Source organism: Hemitrygon akajei, chromosome 3 (assembly GCF_048418815.1).
Source record: "Hemitrygon akajei chromosome 3, sHemAka1.3, whole genome shotgun sequence".
Taxonomy (NCBI): Eukaryota; Metazoa; Chordata; class Chondrichthyes; order Myliobatiformes; family Dasyatidae; genus Hemitrygon; species Hemitrygon akajei.
In genome coordinates this window covers 199141476-199160692 of record NC_133126.1, presented here as the reverse complement: position 1 = coordinate 199160692, position 19217 = coordinate 199141476, and the positions used below count along the sequence as shown (strand labels likewise).

The 19217-nt window shown below is 44.0% G+C and overlaps 2 protein-coding genes across 2 annotated transcripts in view; both read left to right on the top strand.

Annotated features, from left to right (window-relative positions):
• LOC140724670 (IgGFc-binding protein-like) overlaps nt 1-5335 on the top strand; it is a 68334-nt gene extending 62999 nt beyond the window's left edge. Inside the window, exons 20-27 of the mRNA XM_073039096.1 lie at nt 57-334; nt 463-1061; nt 1416-1977; nt 3128-3327; nt 3437-3817; nt 3931-4217; nt 4621-4901; nt 5253-5335. Of these exons, the coding sequence (XP_072895197.1) occupies nt 57-334; nt 463-1061; nt 1416-1977; nt 3128-3327; nt 3437-3817; nt 3931-4217; nt 4621-4901; nt 5253-5335 (2671 nt within the window). The remainder of the gene's footprint in view (nt 1-56; nt 335-462; nt 1062-1415; nt 1978-3127; nt 3328-3436; nt 3818-3930; nt 4218-4620; nt 4902-5252) is intronic.
• Nucleotides 5336-6553: 1218 nt separating this feature from the next.
• The window catches only part of LOC140724669 (uncharacterized), a 166761-nt gene continuing 154097 nt past the window's right edge, over nt 6554-19217 (top strand). The window contains exons 1-17 of the mRNA XM_073039094.1: nt 6554-6660; nt 6738-6994; nt 8304-8388; nt 8591-8659; nt 9668-9912; nt 10001-10284; nt 10430-10707; nt 10836-11434; nt 11789-12350; nt 13501-13700; nt 13810-14190; nt 14304-14590; nt 14994-15274; nt 16896-17033; nt 17111-17367; nt 18681-18765; nt 18968-19036. Of these exons, the coding sequence (XP_072895195.1) occupies nt 6812-6994; nt 8304-8388; nt 8591-8659; nt 9668-9912; nt 10001-10284; nt 10430-10707; nt 10836-11434; nt 11789-12350; nt 13501-13700; nt 13810-14190; nt 14304-14590; nt 14994-15274; nt 16896-17033; nt 17111-17367; nt 18681-18765; nt 18968-19036 (4003 nt within the window). The 5' untranslated portion in view covers nt 6554-6660; nt 6738-6811. The remainder of the gene's footprint in view (nt 6661-6737; nt 6995-8303; nt 8389-8590; nt 8660-9667; nt 9913-10000; nt 10285-10429; nt 10708-10835; nt 11435-11788; nt 12351-13500; nt 13701-13809; nt 14191-14303; nt 14591-14993; nt 15275-16895; nt 17034-17110; nt 17368-18680; nt 18766-18967; nt 19037-19217) is intronic.

Below are 19217 nucleotides of genomic sequence, written 5' to 3'. Positions count from 1 at the left end.
TTGAGTTTTGATTTAGCTGGAAGTAATTGTGATTTGGGATGTTGCTGTTTCCCCAGGTGTACTCCTGATGTTGGCATCAGACCAAATTGCAGTAAGGATGAAAAGCGTATCATCGAAAGTGAATATTACTGTGGGATAATCAAGGATGCAGACGGTCCTTTCAAAGGGTGCCATTCGAGAGTCGACCCGGAAGCTTATTTTGCTGACTGTGTATACGACCTTTGTGCATTAGGCATGGAGCAGGAGGCTCTGTGCAGCAGTTTGGAGTCATACGGAGATGCATGCCAGTCAGAGGGAGCGAGAGTGGATGCCTGGAGGAATGAGACCTTTTGCCGTAAGTGCTTGAGAGTATAGTGCCAGATCTTTCAATGAGACTCATTGGAGATAGAGAGCAGTGAGAAGTGTTTGATGGAAGGAATGTCAGATGAAAGTAACGTGTAACCTTATGGATTCCGTTCACAGCTGTAAAGTGTGGAGCGAATAGTCATTATGAGCAGTGCGGCTCAGCTTGCCCAGCTACCTGTGTGAGTCCGAGTGCTCCATCGCGCTGCTTGCAACCTTGCGTGGAAGGCTGTGTGTGTGACAGTGGTTACCTTCTCTACAATGACCGATGTGTGCCAGAGGATAAGTGTGGTTGCTGGTATGAAGGAAAGCACTACCCAGTGGGCTCTGAACTCTGGACCGATGATACCTGCTCAAGAAAATGTAGATGTCCTTCTGCAGGCAGTAAAATGGTGTGCAGGGATTCAACGTGTTCTACAGGTTCATACTGTGGAGTTGTAAACGGCGTCCCCGGTTGCTACCCATACACGTACGGTATCTGCAGAGTGCATAATGATCCGCATTACAACACCTTTGACAAAGCCACCCTCCACTTTATGGGCAGCTGTACGTACACAATAGCCAAGTCGTGTGGAAATTCCTCCTCCCTTCCGTACTTCAACATTGAAACAAAGAATGAAAATCGTGGCTACGCAGGAGTATCTTACGTTCAGAAAGTTCATGTAACTGTGCACGGCCACAGTGTTTGGATCGTGAAGCGGGAACGTCAGCGGGTGTTGGTAAGTCTCTTACTGTAAGTCTAATTCTGCTAAAGTACAGCTCTCTCTACTAAAAATCATTTGATATGGAAACACTTGATCGGTAAAGCACTTTGCTTGTAACTGGAGATGCGAGTAAGTGAGAAGGGATGCGCAGTGCGACGGAAGTGAGTCTGATTAAAGCGGCATTGAGAGCTTTTTATCCTCAGCTGAAGGGGCGTTCTGAACGCACGTGAGTGTGTACGGATGTGATGGCTAAGATCATTAGACATGCCTGAAGGGCTTGAGAGGAGCACGGTGCAAATGGTTGTTTTGTTTCTCCAGGGCTGCGGCCCCATACAGTCTGTATGATGCAGTATTTCGTCTTGTGCACAGGTTGATGACGTGTGGGAGACCTTACCTGTTGGGCGTGGCGAGGGTGGCCTGAGTGTGAGTAGGAGCGGAAGATACGTGGTCCTGACAACTGATTTTGGCCTGTACGTTTCTTACGACACTGATCATTCAGTGGAAGTGAAGGTGCCCAGTACGTACTTTAATCGGGTTTGTGGTATGTGCGGTAACTACAATGGAAAATGGCAAGATGACTACATGAAAGCTGATGGAACGCAAGCTAAGGATGACAACGAACTGGGAAATAGCTGGAAGGTGCCACCTGACGAGCCAGGTTGCGACCCCGTCGAGCCAGAAGAGTGTAAGCCCGCAGATGAGGAGCGCTACCGAGGTGATGATTTCTGTGGTCTGATCACCAGTCAACAGGGGCCATTTGTAAACTGCCACTCTGTGATCAACACCAATGGTTTATTTGAAAGTTGTGTTGTTGAACTGTGCTTGACCGGTGGAGACCAAGGAGCTCTGTGTAATGCCCTGCAGATCTATTCAGATGCCTGCCAGAGAGCAGGAGTGACCATTGTGCCATGGAGGAACTCCACTTTCTGTGGTACGTATGAGTTGTCTCCTCCAAATGCTGTTGGAGTAATACACTGGATTCCGGTTCATTGAGACACCCGGGACCCGTGCATTTTGGCCCAATTAAGTGACTGCCCCAATCAGCCAAAGGGTCATGGAAATAATTAAAAGTTATTTAAAAAAAGACAAACTGCTGTTTAACCGATCAACAAATTATCTACATCCATGATGAAGATGGCAGAATTTGTCATCAAATCACCGTCAGTTAAAATCGATACTTGTTACCGGATGGAAGTCGGAGGAGAGTTTATTCAGCAAATTATGTATTTAAAAGAAATACAGAGCAAATTGGAAACCATCCAGTACCACTACAGTACACTAAATCAATGTATTAGTTCCCAATAGTTATCGATAGAGGAATCACTCAGTAGACGCTGCCATTTAATGAAGGAGATCAGTGCAGACACCTGTTGAAGATTGTACTGCCTTCATACAATGCTTTTGCCAATTGCATCCTGCAAAACTTCATTTTTATTGTAACGTTTAAGGCGATTGCTGAGACATTCAAGTTGTTTGTAGTTCTTAATTTGTTGAAGTAGTGAGATCATTTCCTTTTCAATCCCAGCCTTTTCTGGCATCTCCAAGCCTGAGTGCCTGAAACCGCAGTGAGCAAGAGAGTTCTGAATTGTCTTGCTGCTTATTTCTCACCAATTATCAGTGACAAAGATCACAAGCACATTCAACTGACACTATTTGAAAACTCTTCGCTGTAAGCACAGTGTAGTGTCCAACGGCCACACATGTCCACGCGGCTGACACAAGTTCATGGGTTCCCAACCTTCTTTATGTCGTGGTCCCTTACCATTTTCCGAGCAGACCGCGTACCACAGGTTGGGACCCCCTGCGCAAGTTATACATTATTTGGCAGCAGTCTACTGGCCCGATGAGGCGACACGGTGTCCCAAACAAATGAAAGGAATGAGGGTTATTTTCTGGATTAGATTTTGTTGCTTAAGAGTTGTCCCAAATAAGCAGCTGCCCTGATTAACTGATGGTCCAATTAACCGGAATCCGATGTACTTAGCAGTGTTCGGAGCTGTACAACATCGTGTCAGAGAATCGCCATTTGTGAAGCTTGAATTGAAGTGTAAAAAGTTTTGTTGCTTCTCTGCTGCTTTCAGGTATCGTGTGTGAAGCCAACAGCCATTATAACGCATGCGCTAGTGCTTGTCCAGCCACTTGCACTGACCGCTTTGCTTCGGGGAACTGTAGTGAGCCTTGTGTGGAGGACTGTGAGTGTAACCATGGCTTTGTCCTGAGTGGAAGCTCGTGCGTGTCTGTGGAGAACTGTGGTTGCACGCACAAGAACAAATACTACGAGGTAAGTTGGAAGTGTTTGTGGTGCACTTTGGTTTCTATGAAAACAAGGTTCTGTTTCCCATCAGAGCACATAGCACTGTTGAAAATAAACCTTGCCGTTTGTGTGTCAGAAAGGTGCAATGTTCTGGGAAGACGGATGTCGAGAAAGGTGCCGCTGCACTGGCAATGACCGAATCGTGTGCGAGCCAGCAACTTGTGGACCGGGAGAAATCTGCAAAGTGCAGGGTGGCAATTTGGGATGTTACGGCGCTGACACTGCCATTTGCCACATCTATGGCGACCCGCACTACACAACATTTGATGGGAAGCTGTACCATTTCCAGGGTGCCTGCAATTACACGGTGACCGAGACTTGTGGAAATACATCTGTCCAATTTTCTGTGACGAGTAGGAATGAGCACCGAGGTAGTCCGAGCTGGACTGCCATTAACTCGGTGAGCGTGCGACTGCAGAACCTCCACATTGCATTGCGGAAAAATAGGGACGTTTATGTGAGTATTATATACTTGAAAGAGTATAATTTTCAGCATTGACATGATGTTGTCAAGCAACAGTTGGTTTGTTTGTGATTTTCTGGAAGCTAACTCTGTAATGCTTTGTTTAGGTGGATGGAGTGAGGGTGTATCTCCCTGTGACACCCATTGCTTCGGTAAGACTGTCGCTGGTAGGGTCATATGTTGTGCTCCAGACCAACTTTGGTCTTCAGGTGAAGTTTGACGGAGATCATCAACTGGTGGTAGTTGTGGACGAGAGATACAAAGGACAGCTGTGTGGCTTGTGTGGAACCTACACCAATGACCAACTGGATGACTTCTTGAAACCTGATGGAATACTAGCCTTGGATTCAAACCAATTTGGGAACAGTTGGACAGTTACTGACGACGACTGGCCGTGAGTATTGCTGTGTGTGATTTACGTGAAGACAAATACTAAGATGTCTCCACAAGTCCTGAGAAGTGTTACAGCAAGTGGCAATGTTGCTTGAATGTAAGCAATGTTGGGGCAAGGAAGCGATATCAAGGAGATAATTCAAATCAGCTCGAGTGTATTGTTCTTTTGAACGACAAGGGCACACGGGGAGAAATGTAAAGATATTTCCAGTGTTGAGTTCAGGATGTCTTTCAGTCTTTTCAGTTGTGTAATGGAGTCATGTTCTTTCTTGTATATTATGATGGCATGGTGTATTTTTCTCTCAAGCCCTGCCCGTAGCCTTCCAAGCTTCTTTCTGTTTTGGAGAGGACTGAATGGGATAAATTAAATTTGAGAAGAGTGAGAGATTGTTTCTGTTGCACAGGTGTAACCAAACAGCTCCACTTCCACCTCCATGCGAGCCAGCAGCAAGCGAAGAGGCAGAGAGATACTGTAAAATAGTCTTGGCTAACCCTGGTCCATTTGAAGAGTGCCACTGGCATATCCCACCTCAACTCTACTTTGAGAGCTGCGTCTACGATCATTGTGTGACTGGCGGAGACTCTGTTCAGATGTGCAACATGCTGGAGTCTTATGCTTCAGCTTGTGAAGCAGCTGGTGTTGCGCTGGGAGACTGGAGGCAGCAGAGTGGCTGTGCTGAGGAAAGTAAGTCCAAACTCTTAATCTATTCCTCTGTTTTACTTCTGCATGTGGTGAATGGAGAAACACAGTTAAGAGACAAAAGACATTTTCCATTGAAAGCCCAAGCTTTTTGCTGTCCAATCAGCTCCATGCAAGTTGCTTTGCAGAGAGTTGGGCAAAGGGATTCTAGTAGTTTACATGTTGTCCTCCACTGATGAACGAAGGATTGTTTTTGAGAAAGGTTTTCAAGAGTTAATACTCTTAATGTTTGAAGTTCCTGATGCAAGCTGAGGCTTTTGCCATCAGTGACGTTTCTGGGACTGCATCATGCCATGATGTAATAGACCGGTAAAAGTTGCACACTATCTCCTGAAGGAGCCTTCCGGCTCAGTGTACAGAAACCCGAGTACTTTGCAGCAAGTAGCAAGTCCTTCAAGCTGACAATGGCATCTGAATAAACATCTCTGCTGACTGGCACTGAAGTCTGATTAACAGGGAACGTAATTTGTTCTTCCTTTCCCTGTAGATTTTGAGTGATAGCCTGTCCTCATTAATTGTCTTTTCTTTTCGAATCTTTTTATTAGTATTATATTATTCAAAAATAACACAAGTACATCGAAGTAACAACACTTACAATGCCTCAACGAAAAAAAAGAAATTATCTTAAAGATTGAAAATTTTGTGAATATAAAAAAACCCTACTAAGAGAAAAGTGGGGGAGGAACCATTAGGAGTGCAACCCCGGAGCCATGCGTCATGCAAAAAGCTTCTAAAAATAAACATCAAACCACCAGCAAGAAAGAAAAATATATCAAAAAGTCTTACAATTAGATGATGGAGAAGATCTATCAATGAGCTCAAATGATACTAGCGAGCAAATGAGACCCATCATTTCTCAAAATCAAATAAAGTTTCAAAGGTTCGACTTCTAATTTTCTCCAAACTAAGACATAGCATCAATTGAGAAGAAGCATTGTGACAAAGTAGGAGCTGATATATCCTTCCACTTCAACAAAATTGCCCTCCTAGCTATCAATGTAACAAATGCAGTAACATGTTGGTTAGACACAGAAATACCATGGATATTTTGAGGAATTATTTCAAAAAGCACAGTCAATTTATTAGGTTGCAGGTTAATTCTGAGTGTTTTAGAAATTGTCGAGAAGATGACTTCCAGAACTGTTCCAATATAGAACATGACCAGAACACATGTGTCAATGTAGCTATCTCAGTTTTACATCAATCACAATAACTATCAACATTGGGAAATATTTCAGAGAGTGTCTCCTTGGTCAAATGGTAATGATGTACAATTTTAAATTGAATCAGTGAATGACTAGCACAGATCGAAGAAGAGTTAACCAGCTTCAGAATCCGAGTCCAATCCTCCCATATAAAGGTCAAATTGAGTTCCTTTTCCCAATCCTGTTTAATCTTAAATAAAGGACACTTATCCCATTGTAATAATAAATTATAAATTAAAAGTCTTAATCCTCTGATGGGTAGGTGTGGAAAATTATGGTGCCTCCCGCAAAGTACGGTACCGAGCGACTGTACAGTGTCTCGATTCAATAGTATGGTGTTGAATATTTTCAACAGTTGTTGAGAGTATTCCGATGAATGTCTGTCTTTCTGAACTCGGCAGGTTGTTCACTGAATTGTAACTTTGACAAAGACCTGTGCCATTGGGCTCAATCTGAGAACGATACGTTGGACTGGAAACGCATCAGAGGGTCGACACCATCATATAACACAGGACCGAGCTTTGACCACACCACAGCAGGTAGGTGATGTGAGATTGCTGCGTAGCCACTGTGCACCTGATTTCTATTGGAAGAATAAACCTTCTTGTGTTTGCAGGTGGTTACTACATCTACATTGAAGGCAACGATGGCCAACCAGGAGACCGAGCCCATCTGGTCAGTGCAACATGTATGGAGAGAGGAGCTCAATGCATGCGATTCTGGTACCACATGTATGGAGTAGGTCAGCGCATGGCTTTGAATGTTTACCAGGTTGAAAGCGGAACAGCAGTGCTGAAGTGGTCTGATTCAGGAAATAAGGGAAACCGATGGATTGAAGGACAGGTTGACCTTGACCTGTCTGGAGGTTCTCAGGTAGGCTGCATGGATAATACTCAAGAAGTCACTGAAATGATCTTTCAATTAATACAAGTCCAGGTAAATAAATAATAATGGAGACACCATGTACCCAATGGTGTTTGCGTTGGGTGCAAATGATTGCAAAATTTTAGTGCATTTCCCACACTGTCCAAAGTTGATGAGTTTGCAAATATTCTTAATGCTGCACGCCACTGTTCTCTTTCCTCTCCCCTTGCAATCAACGAGTTTTAGTCCATCAAAATTTGTAGACTTATCAACCAGTAATCCACTTTAGGGAATTCCCGACACAGCTCTTAATTAATTGAAACCTTGCACTTTATTGCCTATACACGAATATCAATGCGTCTTTTTACCCAACCCAAAGATTTGTGCAGAAACACAGAGAACCTACAGCACAATACAGCCTCTCTACCCACAATGCTGTGCCGAACATGTACTTATTTTCGAAAATACCTCCGGTGACCTATCGCCCTCTGTATTTCTCAACTCCATTTACGTATCAGGAATCTCTAAAAGACCCTATTGTAACCAGCTCCACCACCATCGCCGGCTGCCCATTCCACGCACTCACCACTCTAAATGTTAAAAACTTACCCCTAACATCTCCTCTGTACCTACTTCCAAGCACCTAAAAACTGTGCCTTATCGTGTTAGCCATTTCAGCCCTGGGAAAAATCCTCTGCCTATCCACGTGATCAATACTTCTCATCATCTTATACACCTCTATCAGGTCACCTCTCGTCCTCCGTCGCTCCAAGGAGAAAAGGCCCAGTTCACTCAACCTGTTCTTATAATGCGTGCTCCCCAATCCAGGCAACATCCTTGTAAATCTCCTCTGCACCCTTTCTATAGTTTCCACAAGTTAAATCCTGAATGTTATTGTTCTCTCTGTAACAGTACTCATTCAGAACACTTCCTCAATTTTTAACACTGAAATTGGGGATCTCCTGTTGTCCAAATGATTGATCCTTCTTCTCCCAGCGCCTGGCATTTCAGTCTTGCGATAGACTGAAATGTCAATGAAATTATTTTGGATGTATAGAAGTGCTGTTGGTGAAATTGAATTTCCTGTCCTTTGCCTGATATAACCCGCTTAATGCACTCTTGCTGTGCTTTACAATTTTGAAGAGCCGGTAGTTAATTTTCAAATAATTTTTGGATTTATTCTCTCTTGAATGATTTCATCACAGTCTCAGAACTGTTGTGCACCCATGATTTACTGAAGTGAAATGCAAGTTTGGGGCTTCAGTCGTGCTGCTTGACTGGCTGTTTCCTGCTGAAGTTTTGCTGCTTTCTCTGACAGATCCTCCTTGAGGCGGTCCGTGGCCAAGACTACCGGAGTGATGTTGCTGTGGATGACATTTCCTTTCACGTAGGGTGCTGTGGAGGTGGGTCTGTTGTACTCGGTGCTTGCTTTCACTGTAGCACTACTGATAGCGGCATTTATTTAATTGAACAAAATAGCATTGCTCCTGTCATGCTGTGGTTCTCTTTTGGTTTTCCATGCTTTAGTCAACTAGAAATGTGAGATGATGTGATTATGTTATAAAGGTTAATCTGTTCTGCGTCTGTACTATTTTATTCCTGCAGCGGGTTGTGGAACGACAACAACTACGAGCATCTCAACTACAGCCAGTACCACAACGCCCGCCCTTACAGGTATGGGAATGCAATGTGTATGTGATGTGGAATCTTTGTGGTGCGGTTTATATTGGAGGTTTCCAGAATGGTAGAAATTCCTGGGAGAGAAGGAGGACTCTCAGCCCATCGCAGGCATGCTATGCTAAAGTAGTACCTTGTAATCTTTTGCTTCCTGTAGTTTTCCATCTTAATAATTCTGGTTAAACAAGTTCATCTGCATACATGGTGAGTTGTCAACATTTGGTGGGAATTGTGTCTGCATGGACCACTTTTCTGAGGTCTTCATTTTCTGAGCACTAATGTTCACATTTTGGGTGGAAAAAAAATTCCTTGTCTCCTCTCACTCTACCCTCAATTATCTCAACTCTCCCTCTCCAGAGATGATTATGCCATCTGTTAATTGAGTTGTTAATCTAAACATTATCATCTGCATTGAGTTATCAGTCCCATGCATCTCTTTGGTAAAGAATGCAAACCATCGGTCATAGTCTAATCCTGAGAAGATCCATGCAAATCGCCAGTAGATTTAGAAACATAGAAAATAGGTGCAGGAGTAGGCCATTCGGCCCTTTGAGCCTGCATCACCATTCAGTATGATCATGGCTGATCATCCAACTCAGAACCCTGTACCTGCTTTCTCTCCATACCCCCGATCCCTTTAGCAACAAGGGCTGACTAACCCTCCACATCATCAAGGATACCTTCAAAAGTCTGTACCTCAAAGAGTTGGCATCTATTGATAAGCATCCAGGGCATGCCTCCCCATTACTGCCATTGGGAAAGAGATAGAAGAGATGGAAGATCCACACTCGGATTTGAGGAACAGCTTCTATCGTTCTGCCGTAATATTTCTGAACAGTCCATGTTTGCTACCTCACATTTCCCCTTCTGTTTATTTATTTATTTTCTGCTTCTAACTTGCAGTAATTTGGACTGTGTTGTGCTGTATTCCTTACAGTAAACAGCAAATTTCACGAAGTATGTCAGTAATAACAAGAGTAATTCTGACTGTTTTGCTGTTTTCAGAGTCTTCCTGCATAGTACAAGGAGATCCTCACTATATGACCTTTGATGGCCAAGCTCACGACTTTATGGGAACGTGCACGTACACCTTATCAAAACTGTGCAGTACCGACAGCAGTCTGCCCCCTTTCAAAGTTGAAGCTGCAAATGAGCACAGAGGCGGAAACCCGTACGTGTCTTACGTGAGACAAGTCAACGTTGAGGTTTCCGATCACAGAATCACGCTAGAGAAGGGGCGTGTGGTAAAGGTAAGGGCTGGATGTGCTAAGTGTCTTTGTCAGGTGCATTGCAACGTCTGCAGAAGAATCAATTGATGAATGATTTGGATGTTTGCAGGTTGATGGGGAAGAGGCAGTGCTACCTGTTGCAGTCAGCCCGGGTGTTGTTGTCACTCTGTCTGGGCAGTACGTCGTCATTGCCACTAGTTTTGGATTGCGAGTGAAGTTTAATGGCAGGCATCGAGCTGAGGTGACTCTCCCGAGTCTCTTCAAAGGCAAGGTGTGTGGAATGTGTGGGAACTATAATGAAGACAGAAGGGATGATTTTCTGAATCCAGATGGAATAATGGAACCTGATTCAGTCAGCTTGGGCAACAGCTGGCAGTCTGGAAATGACACAAGGTACAGTGTGACTGGCAGCAAGCTGCTGGCAACTTTTCCATTCGGTTGGAAACTAACTGTCCAGTTTCCAATTTCCATCTTTATGCTCTTTGAGTTTTGATTTAGCTGGAAGTAATTGTGATTTGGGATGTTGCTGTTTCCCCAGGTGTACTCCTGATGTTGGCATCAGACCAAATTGCAGTAAGGATGAAAAGCGTATCATCGAAAGTGAATATTACTGTGGGATAATCAAGGATGCAGACGGTCCTTTCAAAGGGTGCCATTCGAGAGTCGACCCGGAAGCTTATTTTGCTGACTGTGTATACGACCTTTGTGCATTAGGCATGGAGCAGGAGGCTCTGTGCAGCAGTTTGGAGTCATACGGAGATGCATGCCAGTCAGAGGGAGCGAGAGTGGATGCCTGGAGGAATGAGACCTTTTGCCGTAAGTGCTTGAGAGTATAGTGCCAGATCTTTCAATGAGACTCATTGGAGATAGAGAGCAGTGAGAAGTGTTTGATGGAAGGAATGTCAGATGAAAGTAACGTGTAACCTTATGGATTCCGTTCACAGCTGTAAAGTGTGGAGCGAATAGTCATTATGAGCAGTGCGGCTCAGCTTGCCCAGCTACCTGTGTGAGTCCGAGTGCTCCATCGCGCTGCTTGCAACCTTGCGTGGAAGGCTGTGTGTGTGACAGTGGTTACCTTCTCTACAATGACCGATGTGTGCCAGAGGATAAGTGTGGTTGCTGGTATGAAGGAAAGCACTACCCAGTGGGCTCTGAACTCTGGACCGATGATACCTGCTCAAGAAAATGTAGATGTCCTTCTGCAGGCAGTAAAATGGTGTGCAGGGATTCAACGTGTTCTACAGGTTCATACTGTGGAGTTGTAAACGGCGTCCCCGGTTGCTACCCATACACGTACGGTATCTGCAGAGTGCATAATGATCCGCATTACAACACCTTTGACAAAGCCACCCTCCACTTTATGGGCAGCTGTACGTACACAATAGCCAAGTCGTGTGGAAATTCCTCCTCCCTTCCGTACTTCAACATTGAAACAAAGAATGAAAATCGTGGCTACGCAGGAGTATCTTACGTTCAGAAAGTTCATGTAACTGTGCACGGCCACAGTGTTTGGATCGTGAAGCGGGAACGTCAGCGGGTGTTGGTAAGTCTCTTACTGTAAGTCTAATTCTGCTAAAGTACAGCTCTCTCTACTAAAAATCATTTGACATGGAAACACTTGATCGGTAAAGCACTTTGCTTGTAACTGGAGATGCGAGTAAGTGAGAAGGGATGCGCAGTGCGACGGAAGTGAGTCTGATTAAAGCGGCATTGAGAGCTTTTTATCCTCAGCTGAAGGGGCGCTCTGAACGCACGTGAGTGTGTACGGATGTGATGGCTAAGATCATTAGACATGCCTGAAGGGCTTGAGAGGAGCACGGTGCAAATGGTTGTTTTGTTTCTCCAGGGCTGCGGCCCCATACAGTCTGTATGATGCAGTATTTCGTCTTGTGCACAGGTTGATGACGTGTGGGAGACCTTACCTGTTGGGCGTGGCGAGGGTGGCCTGAGTGTGAGTAGGAGCGGAAGATACGTGGTCCTGACAACTGATTTTGGCCTGTACGTTTCTTACGACACTGATCATTCAGTGGAAGTGAAGGTGCCCAGTACGTACTTTAATCGGGTTTGTGGTATGTGCGGTAACTACAATGGAAAATGGCAAGATGACTACATGAAAGCTGATGGAACGCAAGCTAAGGATGACAACGAACTGGGAAATAGCTGGAAGGTGCCACCTGACGAGCCAGGTTGCGACCCCGTCGAGCCAGAAGAGTGTAAGCCCGCAGATGAGGAGCGCTACCGAGGTGATGATTTCTGTGGTCTGATCACCAGTCAACAGGGGCCATTTGTAAACTGCCACTCTGTGATCAACACCAATGGTTTATTTGAAAGTTGTGTTGTTGAACTGTGCTTGACCGGTGGAGACCAAGGAGCTCTGTGTAATGCCCTGCAGATCTATTCAGATGCCTGCCAGAGAGCAGGAGTGACCATTGTGCCATGGAGGAACTCCACTTTCTGTGGTACGTATGAGTTGTCTCCTCCAAATGCTGTTGGAGTAATACACTGGATTCCGGTTCATTGAGACACCCGGGACCCGTGCATTTTGGCCCAATTAAGTGACTGCCCCAATCAGCCAAAGGGTCATGGAAATAATTAAAAGTTATTTAAAAAAAGACAAACTGCTGTTTAACCGATCAACAAATTATCTACATCCATGATGAAGATGGCAGAATTTGTCATCAAATCACCGTCAGTTAAAATCGATACTTGTTACCGGATGGAAGTCGGAGGAGAGTTTATTCAGCAAATTATGTATTTAAAAGAAATACAGAGCAAATTGGAAACCATCCAGTACCACTACAGTACACTAAATCAATGTATTAGTTCCCAATAGTTATCGATAGAGGAATCACTCAGTAGACGCTGCCATTTAATGAAGGAGATCAGTGCAGACACCTGTTGAAGATTGTACTGCCTTCATACAATGCTTTTGCCAATTGCATCCTGCAAAACTTCATTTTTATTGTAACGTTTAAGGCGATTGCTGAGACATTCAAGTTGTTTGTAGTTCTTAATTTGTTGAAGTAGTGAGATCATTTCCTTTTCAATCCCAGCCTTTTCTGGCATCTCCAAGCCTGAGTGCCTGAAACCGCAGTGAGCAAGAGAGTTCTGAATTGTCTTGCTGCTTATTTCTCACCAATTATCAGTGACAAAGATCACAAGCACATTCAACTGACACTATTTGAAAACTCTTCGCTGTAAGCACAGTGTAGTGTCCAACGGCCACACATGTCCACGCGGCTGACACAAGTTCATGGGTTCCCAACCTTCTTTATGTCGTGGTCCCTTACCATTTTCCGAGCAGACCGCGTACCACAGGTTGGGACCCCCTGCGCAAGTTATACATTATTTGGCAGCAGTCTACTGGCCCGATGAGGCGACACGGTGTCCCAAACAAATGAAAGGAATGAGGGTTATTTTCTGGATTAGATTTTGTTGCTTAAGAGTTGTCCCAAATAAGCAGCTGCCCTGATTAACTGATGGTCCAATTAACCGGAATCCGATGTACTTAGCAGTGTTCGGAGCTGTACAACATCGTGTCAGAGAATCGCCATTTGTGAAGCTTGAATTGAAGTGTAAAAAGTTTTGTTGCTTCTCTGCTGCTTTCAGGTATCGTGTGTGAAGCCAACAGCCATTATAACGCATGCGCTAGTGCTTGTCCAGCCACTTGCACTGACCGCTTTGCTTCGGGGAACTGTAGTGAGCCTTGTGTGGAGGACTGTGAGTGTAACCATGGCTTTGTCCTGAGTGGAAGCTCGTGCGTGTCTGTGGAGAACTGTGGTTGCACGCACAAGAACAAATACTACGAGGTAAGTTGGAAGTGTTTGTGGTGCACTTTGGTTTCTATGAAAACAAGGTTCTGTTTCCCATCAGAGCACATAGCACTGTTGAAAATAAACCTTGCCGTTTGTGTGTCAGAAAGGTGCAATGTTCTGGGAAGACGGATGTCGAGAAAGGTGCCGCTGCACTGGCAATGACCGAATCGTGTGCGAGCCAGCAACTTGTGGACCGGGAGAAATCTGCAAAGTGCAGGGTGGCAATTTGGGATGTTACGGCGCTGACACTGCCATTTGCCACATCTATGGCGACCCGCACTACACAACATTTGATGGGAAGCTGTACCATTTCCAGGGTGCCTGCAATTACACGGTGACCGAGACTTGTGGAAATACATCTGTCCAATTTTCTGTGACGAGTAGGAATGAGCACCGAGGTAGTCCGAGCTGGACTGCCATTAACTCGGTGAGCGTGCGACTGCAGAACCTCCACGTTGCATTGCGGAAAAATAGGGACGTTTATGTGAGTATTATATACTTGAAAGAGTATAATTTTCAGCATTGACATGATGTTGTCAAGCAACAGTTGGTTTGTTTGTGATTTTCTGGAAGCTAACTCTGTAATGCTTTGTTTAGGTGGATGGAGTGAGGGTGTATCTCCCTGTGACACCCATTGCTTCGGTAAGACTGTCGCTGGTAGGGTCATATGTTGTGCTCCAGACCAACTTTGGTCTTCAGGTGAAGTTTGACGGAGATCATCAACTGGTGGTAGTTGTGGACGAGAGATACAAAGGACAGCTGTGTGGCTTGTGTGGAACCTACACCAATGACCAACTGGATGACTTCTTGAAACCTGATGGAATACTAGCCTTGGATTCAAACCAATTTGGGAACAGTTGGACAGTTACTGACGACGACTGGCCGTGAGTATTGCTGTGTGTGATTTACGTGAAGACAAATACTAAGATGTCTCCACAAGTCCTGAGAAGTGTTACAGCAAGTGGCAATGTTGCTTGAATGTAAGCAATGTTGGGGCAAGGAAGCGATATCAAGGAGATAATTCAAATCAGCTCGAGTGTATTGTTCTTTTGAACGACAAGGGCACACGGGGAGAAATGTAAAGATATTTCCAGTGTTGAGTTCAGGATGTCTTTCAGTCTTTTCAGTTGTGTAATGGAGTCATGTTCTTTCTTGTATATTATGATGGCATGGTGTATTTTTCTCTCAAGCCCTGCCCGTAGCCTTCCAAGCTTCTTTCTGTTTTGGAGAGGACTGAATGGGATAAATTAAATTTGAGAAGAGTGAGAGATTGTTTCTGTTGCACAGGTGTAACCAAACAGCTCCACTTCCACCTCCATGCGAGCCAGCAGCAAGCGAAGAGGCAGAGAGATACTGTAAAATAGTCTTGGCTAACCCTGGTCCATTTGAAGAGTGCCACTGGCATATCCCACCTCAACTCTACTTTGAGAGCTGCGTCTACGATCATTGTGTGACTGGCGGAGACTCTGTTCAGATGTGCAACATGCTGGAGTCTTATGCTTCAGCTTGTGAAGCAGCTGGTGTTGCGCTGGGAGACTGGAGGCAGCAGAGTGGCTGTGCTGAGGAAAGTAAGTCCAAACTCTTAATCTATTCCTCTGTTTTACTTCTGCATGTGGTGAATGGAGAAACCCAGTTAAGAGACAAAAGACATTTTCCATTGAAAGCCCAAGCTTTTTGCTGTCCAATCAGCTCCATGCAAGTTGCTTTGCAGAGAGTTGGGCAAAGGGATTCTAGTAGTTTACATGTTGTCCTCCACTGATGAACGAAGGATTGTTTTTGAGAAAGGTTTTCAAGAGTTAATACTCTTAATGTTTGAAGTTCCTGATGCAAGCTGAGGCTTTTGCCATCAGTGACGTTTCTGGGACTGCATCATGCCACGATGTAATAGACCGGTAAAAGTTGCACACTATCTCCTGAAGGAGCCTTCCGGCTCAGTGTACAGAAACCCGAGTACTTTGCAGCAAGTAGCAAGTCCTTCAAGCTGACAATGGCATCTGAATAAACATCTCTGCTGACTGGCACTGAAGTCTGATTAACAGGGAACGTAATTTGTTCTTCCTTTGCCTGTAGATTTTGAGTGATAGCCTGTCCTCATTAATTGTCTTTTCTTTTCGAATCTTTTTATTAGTATTATATTATTCAAAAATAACACAAGTACATCGAAGTAACAACACTTACAATGCCTCAACGAAAAAAAAGAAATTATCTTAAAGATTGAAAATTTTGTGAATATAAAAAAACCCTACTAAGAGAAAAGTGGGGGAGGAACCATTAGGAGTGCAACCCCGGAGCCATGCGTCATGCAAAAAGCTTCTAAAAATAAACATCAAACCGCCAGCAAGAAAGAAAAATATATCAAAAAATCTTACAATTAGATGATGGAGAAGATCTATCAATGAGCTCAAATGATACTAGCGAGCAAATGAGACCCATCATTTCTCAAAATCAAATAAAGTTTCAAAGGTTCGACTTCTAATTTTCTCCAAACTAAGACATAGCATCAATTGAGAAGAAGCATTGTGACAAAGTAGGAGCTGATATATCCTTCCACTTCAACAAAATTGCCCTCCTAGCTATCAATGTAACAAATGCAGTAACATGTTGGTTAGACACAGAAATACCATGGATATTTTGAGGAATTATTTCAAAAAGCACAGTCAATTTATTAGGTTGCAGGTTAATTCTGAGTGTTTTAGAAATTGTCGAGAAGATGACTTCCAGAACTGTTCCAATATAGAACATGACCAGAACACATGTGTCAATGTAGCTATCTCAGTTTTACATCAATCACAATAACTATCAACATTGGGAAATATTTCAGAGAGTGTCTCCTTGGTCAAATGGTAATGATGTACAATTTTAAATTGAATCAGTGAATGACTAGCACAGATCGAAGAAGAGTTAACCAGCTTCAGAATCCGAGTCCAATCCTCCCATATAAAGGTCAAATTGAGTTCCTTTTCCCAATCCTGTTTAATCTTAAATAAAGGACACTTATCCCATTGTAATAATAAATTATAAATTAAAAGTCTTAATCCTCTGATGGGTAGGTGTGGAAAATTATGGTGCCTCCCGCAAAGTACGGTACCGAGCGACTGTACAGTGTCTCGATTCAATAGTATGGTGTTGAATATTTTCAACAGTTGTTGAGAGTATTCCGATGAATGTCTGTCTTTCTGAACTCGGCAGGTTGTTCACTGGATTGTAACTTTGACAAAGACCTGTGCCATTGGGCTCAATCTGAGAACGATACGTTGGACTGGAAACGCATCAGAGGGTCGACACCATCATATAACACAGGACCGAGCTTTGACCACACCACAGCAGGTAGGTGATGTGAGATTGCTGCGTAGCCACTGTGCACCTGATTTCTATTGGAAGAATAAACCTTCTTGTGTTTGCAGGTGGTTACTACATCTACATTGAAGGCAACGATGGCCAACCAGGAGACCGAGCCCATCTGGTCAGTGCAACATGTATGGAGAGAGGAGCTCAATGCATGCGATTCTGGTACCACATGTATGGAGTAGGTCAGCGCATGGCTTTGAATGTTTACCAGGTTGAAAGCGGAACAGCAGTGCTGAAGTGGTCTGATTCAGGAAATAAGGGAAACCGATGGATTGAAGGACAGGTTGACCTTGACCTGTCTGGAGGTTCTCAGGTAGGCTGCATGGATAATACTCAAGAAGTCACTGAAATGATCTTTCAATTAATACAAGTCCAGGTAAATAAATAATAATGGAGACACCATGTACCCAATGGTGTTTGCGTTGGGTGCAAATGATTGCAAAATTTTAGTGCATTTCCCACACTGTCCAAAGTTGATGAGTTTGCAAATATTCTTAATGCTGCACGCCACTGTTCTCTTTCCTCTCCCCTTGCAATCAACGAGTTTTAGTCCATCAAAATTTGTAGACTTATCAACCAGTAATCCACTTTAGGGAATTCCCGACACAGCTCTTAATTAATTGAAACCTTGCACTTTATTGCCTATACACGAATATCAATGCGTCTTTTTACCCAACCCAAAGATTTGTGCAGAAACACAGAGAACCTACAGCACAATACAGCCTCTCTACCCACAATGCTGTGCCGAACATGTACTTATTTTCGAAAATACCTCCGGTGACCTATCGCCCTCTGTATTTCTCAACTCCATTTACGTATCAGGAATCTCTAAAAGACCCTATTGTAACCAGCTCCACCACCATCGCCGGCTGCCCATTCCACGCACTCACCACTCTAAATGTTAAAAACTTACCCCTAACATCTCCTCTGTACCTACTTCCAAACACCTAAAAACTGTGCCTTAATAATCCTGTTAGCCATTTCAGCCCTGGGAAAAATCCTCTGCCTATCCACGTGATCAATACTTCTCATCATCTTATACACCTCTATCAGGTCACCTCTCGTCCTCCGTCGCTCCAAGGAGAAAAGGCCCAGTTCACTCAACCTGTTCTTATAATGCGTGCTCCCCAATCCAGGCAACATCCTTGTAAATCTCCTCTGCACCCTTTCTATAGTTTCCACAAGTTAAATCCTGAATGTTATTGTTCTCTCTGTAACAGTACTCATTCAGAACACTTCCTCAATTTTTAACACTGAAATTGGGGATCTCCTGTTGTCCAAATGATTGATCCTTCTTCTCCCAGCGCCTGGCATTTCAGTCTTGCGATAGACTGAAATGTCAATGAAATTATTTTGGATGTATAGAAGTGCTGTTGGTGAAATTGAATTTCCTGTCCTTTGCCTGATATAACCCGCTTAATGCACTCTTGCTGTGCTTTACAATTTTGAAGAGCCGGTAGTTAATTTTCAAATAATTTTTGGATTTATTCTCTCTTGAATGATTTCATCACAGTCTCAGAACTGTTGTGCACCCATGATTTACTGAAGTGAAATGCAAGTTTGGGGCTTCAGTCGTGCTGCTTGACTGGCTGTTTCCTGCTGAAGTTTTGCTGCTTTCTCTGACAGATCCTCCTTGAGGCGGTCCGTGGCCAAGACTACCGGAGTGATGTTGCTGTGGATGACATTTCCTTTCACGTAGGGTGCTGTGGAGGTGGGTCTGTTGTACTCGGTGCTTGCTTTCACTGTAGCACTACTGATAGCGGCATTTATTTAATTGAACAAAATAGCATTGCTCCTGTCATGCTGTGGTTCTCTTTTGGTTTTCCATGCTTTAGTCAACTAGAAATGTGAGATGATGTGATTATGTTATAAAGGTTAATCTGTTCTGCGTCTGTACTATTTTATTCCTGCAGCGGGTTGTGGAACGACAACAACTACGAGCATCTCAACTACAGCCAGTACCACAACGCCCGCCCTTACAGGTATGGGAATGCAATGTGTATGTGATGTGGAATCTTTGTGGTGCGGTTTATATTGGAGGTTTCCAGAATGGTAGAAATTCCTGGGAGAGAAGGAGGACTCTCAGCCCATCGCAGGCATGCTATGCTAAAGTAGTACCTTGTAATCTTTTGCTTCCTGTAGTTTTCCATCTTAATAATTCTG